Source organism: Microtus pennsylvanicus, chromosome 16, assembly GCF_037038515.1.
Source record: "Microtus pennsylvanicus isolate mMicPen1 chromosome 16, mMicPen1.hap1, whole genome shotgun sequence".
Taxonomy (NCBI): Eukaryota; Metazoa; Chordata; class Mammalia; order Rodentia; family Cricetidae; genus Microtus; species Microtus pennsylvanicus.
In genome coordinates this window covers 36,046,857-36,059,324 of record NC_134594.1, presented here as the reverse complement: position 1 = coordinate 36,059,324, position 12,468 = coordinate 36,046,857, and the positions used below count along the sequence as shown (strand labels likewise).

General features: G+C 48.8%; 1 protein-coding gene across 1 annotated transcript in view; it reads left to right on the top strand.

The window, feature by feature from the left end:
* The first annotated feature begins 3,085 nt into the window (after nucleotides 1-3,085).
* The window catches only part of Rarres1 (retinoic acid receptor responder 1), a 32,608-nt gene continuing 23,225 nt past the window's right edge, over nucleotides 3,086-12,468 (top strand). Inside the window, exon 1 of the mRNA XM_075950366.1 lies at nucleotides 3,086-3,601. Within this exon, the coding sequence (XP_075806481.1) occupies nucleotides 3,347-3,601 (255 nt within the window). The 5' untranslated portion in view covers nucleotides 3,086-3,346. The remainder of the gene's footprint in view (nucleotides 3,602-12,468) is intronic.

Sequence of the window (12,468 nt, the reverse complement as noted above, 5' to 3'; positions counted from 1 at the left end):
CCCAAAGAATTACAGTTCCCAGAGGAAATCTCATTCTGGGGGAAGGAATGGATGATGCTTGGTACCAACCAGAGGAGTTTGCCTCTCAAGAAGAGATGTCACACAGCTGTGGTACCTTATCTGCCTTTCAGACAGACTGAAATGAGACTGTGATAGGTAAGCCAAGGGCAGCATCACCCCTTGGAGAGGATTGCTTGGTGAGACACGCCTCTTGCCCTCTCTTCAAACCTAACTCTTACATCAGGACCATGGCAACTGATCTGGGGGTCACTAGACCTCTGCCCAAGGTGGCCACATCAAATTACTCTTCCTGCTTTTCACTATTATCTCTGCAATTGGCATATTGGTGACAAGCGGCCACACCTCACTTGGTGAGACTGTCAGGGCTCAGGTTCTGACCCAAACAACCCTAGTAACGCCTGCAGTGGTGGAAGAGATGAGCCAGTGCCTGGAGTGGACCTGACCTCCCTCCCTGTTCAGAAGGTAAAGCAAACCCGGAGCAAGTGGCTTAGCCTCTCCGGCTCCCAGTGTTCTCCATCAAACTGCAGAGATTTAGAAGAGCATCCTGTAAGAGAAAACATCAAGCACCATGTCTAAATCACGGCCTCCCAAAATACCACCTGCCATTTCAGTAAAGGAAATGTTGCAACCGCAAGTCAGTTCTTCAACTGTCAAATATAGTCGATGCCAGCCACAAATAGTTAAGTCTATTTAAATCAGTTTAAATTAGGATTTCAGTTCTTCAACTGCATTTGATACATCTGAAGCATAGTTGGAGTTACATATATCTAGTGCAGATATAACATTTTCACCAGAAAAAAAAATACTGGGCAGGACCCTGTCCACTTGGGTTCTGCAGTACTAAGATGAAATGCTAGTTTCTTTGAAATCTTCCCTTGGTGGAAGAGAAAAATATGAACCTTCTGCTTCCCACGGCATCTCTCTGGGATGAATCTTAACTTGTCTCCAGTTCATCCTTCAGAGAGAATTTGCTCCGCAGTCCTTAGCCTTAGTTCAGAAGACGGTGGCTAGTGACTTGGCAGCAGCCTACCTCCGTTGTAGAGTGTGGGACAATGTGGGTAGGTGCTGGATGCTCCAAATTCAAGGAGTTTTACTACAGGGTTTTACTACAGCCACTGTGAGCTTTGGGTGGAGACACCATGAAGTCTCCCATGAACCCAAAGTATCTTCATGGCAGAGGCCAGAGATCAAAGACCATCTGCCCCAATGATTCTGCTGTCCCCTCTGGATATGACTTCTAATCCTGACCCAGCTTAAACCTCTATCTTAGGGCTCCCTGCCCCATCTTCAATTTTCTGCCGAGCATTATTCCAAACAACACAAGACACGGGCTCTTGACCTGATTGACTGTCTGTGCCCCACCTGCCTAGGTGTGCTCCAGATGTTTGTCTGCTTGCTCATCCTCCTCTGCCCACGACCCAGGTCTTTCACAGATCTGCAGGAGCAAAGACAGTGCAAAGATGGCAACAGGACGGAGTGCGTTTGGATGGTTGCTCGCTGGCCATGCGACTCCGCTGTCCATGCGACTTCGCTGTCCGTGAGACTTGGGACTTGGTGACTGCAGAATAGCTCGCTCCAGAATCCCATCTGTGAGTGGCGGGCAGTAGGCTGCAGGTCAGAACGGCAGCGAAGCTACCCATCCAACCGCCCTCTTTCCGGGTCAGGTTTCCCCCAGCATCGCAAGCAGTATTTAACAAACTGGGTCTCAACCATTCTTTGGCCCTTTCAGAGGGGTGACTACTGCTGATAAGGTGGGCTAGACCCCCGAGCATCTCTAGCTGTCCTGGATTCTCTCATTTTCTGCCTCTTTCTTACATTTCACTTATTATCTAATTTGTTGCTTACTAGGTGGGTGGGTGGTTGTCCGGGGAAGACACTCTAGTCCTCAGGCCTGACAAGAGCATTGTTATTCGCTGAGCTGTCTCTTAGGACCCCTGAGGCCCGCGCTTCCCCCGCCCTCCCTCTCTGTTTAGAAACAGCAGCCACTGGTCAACATCTCTGTTTTTGTGCCAGTACCAAGCTGTTTTCATTACTGTAGCTCTGTAATAGGGTCTGAAGTCAGGGGTGGTAATGCCACCGGAAGTACCTTTATTGTACAGGATTGTTTTAGCTATCCTGGGTTTTTTGTTTTTCCCTATAAAGTTGATTATTGTTCTCTCAAGGTCTGTGAAGAATTTTGTTGGGATTTTGATGGGGATTGCATTGAATCTATAGATTGCTTTTGGTAGAACTGCCATTTTTATTATGTTGATCCTCCCAATCCAAGAGCATGGGATATCCTTCCATTTTCTGGTATCCTGACCGTGTGGGGTGCACCCACCCACTGAGACGGTGGGGCTGATCTAATGGGAGCTCACCAAGGCCAGCTGGATGATGGAGCATGTGATCAAACCGGACTCCCTGAATGTGACTGACAAGGAGGGATGACTGAGAAGCCAAGGACAATGGCACTGGGTTTTGATCCTACTGCATGAAGTGACTTTGTGGGAGCCTAGTCTGTTTGGATGCTCACCTTCCTAGACCTGGATGGAGGGGGGAGGACCTTGGACTTCCCACAGGTCAGGGAATCTCAGCACACTTTCCCTGTTCCCTGACTGCTCTTTGGACTGCAGACAGAGGGGAAGGAGGATGGGGGGAGCGGGAGGGAAATGGGAGGAGGGGAGGAGGCGGAAAATTTTAATTAAATAATATAAAAAAGAAAAAAGAAAAGAAACAGCAGCCACCTCTTGCCTTCACTGTCACATTGTATCCGCGTCTCCCAGCACTAGAATATGGCTCCAGCTCAAGGCCTCTCACCAGCATTAAGTAATCCGCTTGATTCTCAGAACCTCTGCTCTGCTGTCCACCACCCGTCCTCCCTGCCTCGCCTCCAGGCTGACCTGCAGGTGTTCATTACCTGCTCAGAACCTCAGCACACTTTCCCTGTTCCCAGCTTCCTCTTCTAAGTCCCCACCAAGGCCTGAGGCAGCCCATCCCTGTCACCTCTCTCCTCTTTGGCCTGCAGCTAACCTTTGGAGTGGGTTCTCTAAAGTCAGACAGTTGTGAAATCGCAGCAGCTGCGGGCGACAAAGCCAGGTCCCCAGAGCTGGGGTCGGAGTGTGCCGTCGAAGAGGCGTGCCACTGCCCTCTGACCCCTCTCACCGCGTTTGTGACCCGCTTTCCCGGAGGCGCCTTCTGGTCCTTCTGCTTGGACAGGACGGCGACCCGGGGGCGGAGGGGAGTGGCCGCCGCGGCCTATTTCCGCGAGCATCCAGAGCCGGTTCGGGGAGCTCCACGCCAGCCTCCCCCATCCACGCCGCCCCGTTGGCCCCTGCCGTCAGCATCCATGCAGCCTCTTAGACCCCAGCAGCCCGCGCTGTTGCTGAGCCTCTGGCTGCTGCTGAGCCTCGCGCTGCCCGCGGCTGCCGTGGCGTCCCAGGACCGGGAGCACACCGATGACCCCACGCGGCCCCCGGCGGCGGGGCTGCCACTCGGGATCCTGCGGCAGGCGGCGCACGCTGCGCTGCACTTCTTCAACTTCCAAGCCGGCTCGCCCAGCGCGCTGCGGGTGCTGGCGGAGGTGCAGGAGGGCCGCGCGAGGGTGAGTGGGCCGCGATGCGGAGGGACACGCGCGGGGACCACGGTGCAGATCGTGCTGTTCGAGGGCCGCGGAGTCCTCAAACGCCGCCTTTGCCTTTCCGACATTTCCGAGGCCAGACATACTTTACATGCTATAGGGGCGTTTGGGGAAACTGAGGAAAGGGTCTCACGAACAGTCCCTGGTTAGGGTCCCCCAGCATGGGTGGCTGTTGGGATGCACACTGCTTACCCAACCAACCTATGGCTTAAATTCTGTGGCTTCTACCAAAGGCTAGGGAGGTGTGTCCAAAGTCTAAGCCAGCTCTCAATGTCGCAGACAAGTTTCTGGTGTTCTGTCCTGTTTGGTTGTTAATTGAAGACTACTGTGTAAGATTCCTCTAGGCCTGCGCAGGGACCACCTAGTTCTAGCGCCGTCCTGATCTAACGAGCGAGTGATAGGGCCGCAGCAGTCTGTGATTGTAGGTGTGGATTTGTGTGAGCGAAACTGTATGGCTCTCTTCATCAAACAGATTTTAAAAGTTTTCTTTTAAACTGCAGAGTCCGAAAGGCAGTGCAGCTTTCCCGGATGTTACACAAAGCCACAGTCCCGCGGCCTTAAATCGTGTGTAGTGTTAAGATTTAAATCGGTAGGACGGTAACGACTGTTCTCTGTCTGGGATCGGATGATGTGAACCGCCCTTTGGACGGTCAGCTCTTTATTTCTAGAAAAGGCAAACTATTGTGATTGTTTGCAAGCAAAAACCTTTACTGTCTCAGGGACACGCCCCGCCTAGTTTTATCTTTACTAGTTTATCAGAAAAAGGAGGTCACGTTAAGAGCTCCTCTTCCTCTCCTGGAGGAAAGAGGAGCCCTGAAGGCAGCCTCCCTGGTTATCTGGGGGAGACTTCTCTGTTAAAACAAAACAAAGCAAAACACCCAGACTGACAAAGCATACCAGTTTTCAAAGACCAGGGATTTTCCTGCATTCCAAGATGATTTTCAGAAACCATAAAGAGGGCGAGTGAGGCGGCCGCTGGGTAAAGGTGCCTGTTGGCAAGCCTGGTAAGGTGACTTAGAATCTCTGACCTGGTGGCGGAAGGAGAGAACTGACTCCCCCAAGTTGTCCTCTGATTTCCATGCCCCTGCTATGACACACATGCACACACATAATAAACAAATGCAATTTTAAAACCTTCACCGAGAGCTCTGGTATGGCTTATCTGTAGCAGTGTTCCGGAACTTTAAGGAGACCCTACTTTGTTGCAAGTGGCGGGTGTGAGAGTAACTAAAACAGGGGATCCAAGACATCAGCCCAAGAAACAATTCCCTGATGTTATGCTTCCTCTTAACCACCCTTGAGCTCCCTGGTTTTTTTACATTTATGTGATTGCGGGAGCCAAGGAAAAGAGGTCAGTGTGCCAAGAACCAATTTCCACCATGAATCTAGTCAAATTGTTTTCCTTAAAAGGCTACTGAAGAAAGGTCCACCCTTACAGATGATCAAGCAGGCCAGTGTTGGAGAGATAAACATCTAACAAGGGCATGCAAATGTCTGGGAGGGGGGCAGAATCAAGAGGAAGGCCTGGGAATGGGGGCTGATTCCTGGCCGGGGATTGCAGTAAGCCGGCTTCCTAGGGTCTGCAGCAGGTTGTATTGATGCTTTAAACTGGGTCTTGTTTTACCTCCAAAGAGCCACACAACTTGGAGACCTGTATATAAGTATTCTCCAGCTATCACCACATTTAGGACGGAAATAACACATTCTGCCAATGCCGGGTGGTTATAAAAGTTGCGTCATATGATAAAGCAGGCAAAGTGTCAAAATAAGAGTTAGAGGTAGCCCATTGCCCAGTCCCTAAATCTTGAACATTTTGTGTTAGGCATGAAGCTGGATTTTGTGGCCTTACTTCAGATGTGGAATAGCAACCTTAGGAAGGCGTCTTTGGCATTCTTTTTGCTTTGAAGTGCTCAGCCACCTCTCTTAGGTGACACAAACTTAGCCTGATGGAGACAGCTTCCAGAAAGGTGGATGTAGGAGCTCCAATGGCGAGAGAAGCCGCAGCCCTCAGGGAACTCATCTACTGTAGGTCGATGGCCACCCTCTGGTTAGAATCTCCATCCCGTGGGCACTTTGTTAGGATAATGTACTAGCTTGCCACCCTGTATCTGTCCTTCACCTGGTCCTGAGCCAGGGGGAGCAAGTGGATGCCTCAGTGGGAGAAGTAGAACTCATAGGGGTCCCTCTTCATCTAGGGCTGGGTATACTCTTTTTTAACGTGAGGGGCTGGGACTAAGTCTGGTTTTCGAAGTAAGGGATCAATTATGGGATCAATTGCTGTGGGTCCAACTATTGTGATTTTTGGCTCCAGGGATTTATCCCACAGCCCCGTACATGCTAGGCACATGTTCAACCACGGAGCTACCTCCAAAGTCCTATGTAATGAAATGACTTGGGCCATACACCATGAGGGTGAATGGAAAAAACAAGAGAGGTATTTTCCATTGTGGTCCAAATCTACGTGCATAAACCAGGCCATGATAATGGATGCAATTCTTGATGTAGACTTCGTCTAAAAACAAAAATGGAAGCCAGGGGACCAAAAGATGTTTAAAGACGTCTTCCAGCCTGGAGATTTCCTTGTTTCTCTTAGAACCTCGAGTCCTCATTCTAGAAACACTGTTGCCCTCTTGTGGTCAAATGCAGTAATCACTGTAGATTATGGTTTAAGAAAGTGCAAGTCTCTGGCTCCTGATTGAAGATGAGACCTTACGGTGGTGTCCCGTGTTCTCTGCTATGCCTACCCGATGTCACCTTGTTCCTGGTCATACACTACCATTCCATGACCAAAAAATGTTTACTTTTCTGCTACAATGTGGCCCAGCCGCAGGATCACAGTTGGAGCGGAGCCGATCCCCCCGTGGTGTTGGAAGGTTCTTAGGCTTCTGGGTGTCCAGGGTCAGGCCCATGGGTTTCTCCACTCCTGGACACTTTGCTGTCACTGAGATGCGTGGACTTGAGGAGAGTTCTGTGGGCACATACTTCCTAAGAAAGCCACCTTATTCAGCAATCAGCTGTTGTTTGGAAATTGGTCAGGGTCCCGTTCCCATCGAGGACCAGACACAATTCAAACAGCTGGGCAAGGTGTGTTGGGGGAGGGGATTGCCCATGCTCTATTCCAATAAAAACTAGTAATTTTGACATCGGGCTGTTTAACTGGAGCGTTATGGGGTCTTTCTAGCAAGAAAGGACACATCACTTCAGATTCCATCTTTGGTTTGCGGCCAGTGGGGTGTGCGCATAGAAAGGATAAGGCACCTAGTCCTCTACTCCGGCCTTTCCCCTGCTTCTTCGACAATCGTGGCTTGCTCACACAGCAAGAGTTGAAGAGACGACCCAGTCTATTCTTTCCAGAGCACTGAACTTGGACCTTGTGAGTGTGCTAGTTAGTTTTCTTGGCATCTTGACACCGTCTGGTCAGAAGGAACCTCAACTGAGAAAATGTCTTCATCGGATTGGCGTGTAGACAAGCCTATGGGAGTATTTTCTGGATCAATGATTGATGTGGGAGAGTCCAGCTGATTGGGAGCATCACCACCCTGGGAAGGTGGCCCTGGGGTATATTTAAGAAGAAGGGGGTGTTGAGACAGTCACGGGGAGTCGGTAAAGCAGCGTGACCTCTGCTTCAGTTCATGCCTCCAGGTTCCTGCCCTGCTTGAGTTCCCATCTTGGCTTCCCTCAGTGATGGACCATGATAGCAAAGTGTAAACCAAAGAAACCCTTTCCTCCCCCAGCTGGTCATGGCCTCCATCACAGCAATAGGATGCAACCTAGGTCAGCGGGTTGGACACATGTTTTATACCTGTTCTTCACAGCTCACCCAACAGTCGGTGGCTGATCAGGTGGTAAGTGCATCTTAAATAGCCGGCCTGGAGGCGAGTCAGACCTTGCTTGTCAGGCCAGAAGGTAGAGCAGCTGCTGCTCTCAGGATTGAGACTGAGACTACCTCGGGCCAGAAGCAGGAGCAGAATTCGTCCCCTGGGCCCCGCAGCTCCAAGTGCATGCACTCCACTGAGAAAGAAACGCACCGCTTCTCAGTCGGCGGAGCACTTTAGTACAATATTAGACACCCAATTACGACTCTTCTTGAACCCTTCTCTCCATTAATGTCAATAATTCAGAGTCAATCATTAAGAATAGGAAAGCAATGCATTATGTAGGACGTATTACACGGAGACAAAAATTGGGGAATCAAAGAGGCTGCAATGCATACGAAAGATAATAAAATAGTAAGACAAAGTCAGGTTTTCTTTCCCTGAAAAAAAAACCCTTAACTTTTAGGTCCTTCATGAGACAGCAGTCAAATCAGAGGCTCTGTAGGGCCATGCTGTCATTAGGGCCGCAAGCTGCCGGAGGAGGAAACCTCACAGCACAGAGAACAGGGACACACAAAGTAGCACACTCCTGGCCTGGCCCGGAGAGACTCAGGCAGTCTGCAGTCTTTGCCCACCACACCAGCTCCTAGAGGGAAGGATCCGGGTCCAGTATTTGTCAGGGACTGCCAGCGGTATAAAACCTGGGTGTGATTTTCCTTGTCCTTTGCCCCAAGTTGTCCAAGCGACTGAACCCAGATGAGTCAGCAAATAGGAATGCCCTCAACTGTTCTGTAATAAGTCGGTTTTGTTCATAGTCCTGTCCACAACATTTTACGTTTGGTTTTCCACGTGTACGACCAGGGTGTTTGTAATCACATGGTATTAGCAATGCCCCAGGTAAAGACTACTGGCCGGGGGCAGGTTGATCTTCTTGGGTGTCCTCCCTAAAGCCTTCCTTTAAGGCTCTCAACGGTTCCACTGGAAGTTGAATGCAAATACTCAATCCCCCAAAGATTAATTTTTAATACTAAAAGATGAACAGTTTCAGTGACTGCTAAGCAGTGAGTCACTCCATGCATGCATACAGCCAGGGCAGGGGCAAGTCATCCGGAGAATATTTTAGAGAGCCAACCCCACACTGGTTACAACTAGGAGCCCTGACAAGTGTCCATTTGGTTTATTTGTTATGGTTGCATAAGGTTCATCATCATCGCCACTAAAATCAAGTTGTGAAAGAGAATCTTGTGTGTGCTTGTAAAGAAGATCTATGCAAATTCATGGTCACATGTCCACAGCAAACATTACATTAGGGACCACGACTAATTCTCTATATTTCTTCCTATGTTCACGTGACACATTACCATAATGCTCGTGGGTTCAACACGTGAGATACATTCACCTGCAGTTCTAGAGGTCAGGGGTCTGCAGTGGGTCACACTGCCCCGGAGGTTCAGCCGAAGCCCCATTTCCTTGCCTGTTTGGTACCAGCTGAGCTCCTTGGCTCATGGTCCCGTCTCTTCTCCTCCCAGCCAGCAGTGTCACGTCTCCTGTCTCCAGAATAACGGAGGGTAATTTCATCATAATGATTACAGTGTATTATGGTTATTCACGATATATAAAGATTATTCATGATAATGATTATGAATGACCCCCTGAAAGTACCTCCCAACCTGCCAAGTACTGAAGGTCCTTGGGAAATGGCTGCCCTTGTTCCCTTTGCTGGCTCTTGAAACCATGGCAGTACTCCGCTGGCTGTGGCCTGTGAACAACTTCTGTAATATGAGCTCAGTTTGCTTTATCTGCCCTTGCCTGAAAGGAGGAAATGCACTAATATAATTCCAGGGCATAATATAATATGCACTCTGTCTAGAACTTAAGAATGGCCCAACAATTTTTATTTACAAATGAGTTATTTTTCTCCAAGCAAGCCTGACTCATAAAAATAACCTTATAAAGTGGAGATGTTTGCTTTTTTTGGAATAGCATGACATTTATCTTTTCTCACCAAATATGAAGATGAAGGGGACATTTAGAAGCAGAATGTTAGACCAGTGGGTCCTACTGCAATGAGAGGGGAGACAGGAAGCCCTCTGAGCGTGACAGTGCAACCTGCTTCTCACTCCCCCACCACCCCAGCATGAAAAATGTGGAAAGTCCTCAGCCATGGCCCAACAAAAGGAGGGGGACAGGGTTTAACAAGCAATGGCAGAGAGGAGAATGGAGGGAGTATTTTTGCTGGAGCACATGGCTTCCGTTCACACGTGAGCCTTACGTTTGGGTGTCTTATCACTCAGGTTCTTGTGTTGCAAACGAATTTAAATAGGGAGTTGAATTTGCAAACTGTGCTCTCGGGATGGATAAATACCTGTCGTTTGTCTTCTAGTTCCTCGGCTTCTCTTTAATAGTTATACCTCCCGGCTCAATGCTTTGTACAATGATTCGGAGACAAAGCAACACAGAAGAAACCTGCCACTGGGTGGAGCCTAAACAGATTCTGCCACAGAAACAGAGGGAACAGCTCCTATCCATTAGGATGAAAATAACTTTGCGGTTGAAGATGAACAGCTTTCACTGAAAAGAGGTGAATTGATAGAGCCGCGCTTAGAACGTGTGCTTTTTACTTCTTGATGCACATACCAGCGCTATATATAGCACTGCCTCCGCCATGGTGGTTTTTGCTCTCTGTGGTTTCTTACTGGTGGTCGATAACAGAAATACGAAGTGGACATTTTCAGAAATAAATAATTGCTAAGTTTTAAAATACATGCCACCCTGATGGTATGAAATCTCATGCTAGCCCGCTCTGCCCTGCCCTGTATGTGAGTCACCCAAGCATCTAGTGTATCCACGCTGTATATGCTACCCTCCAGCTAGTCACTCAGTAGCTAGACTGGTTATCAGAACAACTGTTGCAGAATTACAGGGCTTGTGTTGAAGCCATTTTATTGCCTAGTAGCCAGGGGTCTTTAGTGGAACAGAAGCAAGAGAGTGTCCATATAATTTAAGTGGGGTTTTATTACATGGACTTACACAGGTAGAGGCAGGTTAGTCCCCCAGTAGCCCCTCCTTGGGACGGAAAACCTGCAAAACCAGCGGCTGCTCACTTCCAGAACCTGACAGCCAAAGAAGAGAATGTGCTGATGCTGTGGTCCCAATCTGAGGCTGAAGGCTCAGTGAGTAACTGAGCAAGGGGAGAGCCAAAGGCTGAACTATCTCATCCACAGATAACGGCCAAAGCAAGAATGCCTGCTCAGGAGGTTGGATGTACCGGAACAGAGTGTACACATGGAATTATGAAAGAACAAAATTTACTATTAAAAATAGTCACTCGCCTTCTTTCAGAATTTTAAATAAAGTGTTCCATAAGTTAAGAGGAAGAGAAATCATCCAATGTATGAGCTTCCTCCTCCTTCCATCTTCTTGTTCCATCTGCACCTCTGGCCGATTAGACCCATGTTCAGGGCGTTCAGGGCTTTCAGGGCATTTGGGGCCTACGGGGTGTGTTGTCTCTTCTCCATTTCTTTCACCACATGCCAATCATCTCCAGAAACATTCTTGTAGACACACCCAGAGCTGTGCACTACCAATTTCCTAGGCATTTCTCAATCCAGTGGAGTTGACAACTAAGATGAACTCTTAATCCATTCCTGTGCCTAGTTTATTGACAGTATCACAGGTATGCAGTTATAGACAAATACCACACAGGGAGCTTTGTATTGACTGCATTTTCAGGCACCCCCTAAGGATCTTAAAACACACGCTGCTACAGTGGCTAATCTTGGCTGCCAACTTGAATACATCTGGAATGAACTAAAACCCAAGCAGCTGGACATTGGTACCATGTGAGGGATATTCCTTGATCGGACCACTGAGGTGGGAAGACCCACCCTAAATCTGGGCCATTGCTGGTGGCAGCTCAGTTAAGGGGACATGGGAGAAGGAAGATTTCACTCTGCCTGTTTGCCCTTACTCTCATTGGCAAATCCATCCACCCTGGTGCTGAGGCATTCCTTCACCGGTGTTAGAACCTGATTCTTCGGGACTCCAACAGAGCAGAGACGGAGCCCATGGACTTACATCTACCCGATTTCTTCAAGAGATAGCCACTGTTGGACTAGCTGGACCACAGCCTGTAAGCCACTCTAATAGCCCCACCCCTTCTACCCTCTTTGTTCCCAAGACATGGTTTCTCTGTGTAATGGCAAGCTGTCCTGGAACTCACTGTAGACCAGGCTGGCCTGGAACTCACAGAGATCCGCCTGCCTCTCTACCTTCGGAGTGCTGGGATTAAAGGTGTGTCCACCATTACCTGGTTATGCCAAAACCTTTTTGGAGACGGGTCTCTCTAGAAAATCCTGGCTTCCCTGGAACTCACTGTGTAGACCAGACTGGCCTCAATCAAATTCACAGCAATCACCTGCCTCTGCCTCTCTGCCTCCTCTGCCTCTGCCTCTGCCTGGATTAAAGATGTGCACCACCATGCCTGACCTAAATTCTCTTTAAAAGTCTTTGAAATAAGCTTTCCAATTCTCCAACACCTCTAGTGACTGCAGCCTCTCCTAGCAGCAGCCTGGAGAGCCCTGGAAGTCTACAGTGTGAAATGATTAGCAAGCTGAGATAAATACATTTGATTATCCTGACTCACTTACTGTGAGAAGCAAAGAACTCAGTGACTCTGTGCATAAAACTTGACAGTTTGTGGAAAGACAAAGAACATAATGATTCTGGCTGGCTGCTTCTAGCGCCCCTGGATAAATTAGCAAAACCAAAGAGTGAGCTCTGTGATATAACCAACGGCTAGCATCTCAGGATATGGTAACAACGGGAAAGAATAAGCCCAGTTATACAATTGCCCAGCTCCCCGTGTACATAAACAGTCCAAAGGCTTCTAAATGTTCCTTAAAAGAGAATCTCTGGCAGCCAGAGAGCTCAAGCTGTAGAAAAGCAAACTAAAGCCCTCATGACAAGGCTGAATGACAACAAGAACTCAAACCCCAGCCTCCGAGAATGTCCAAT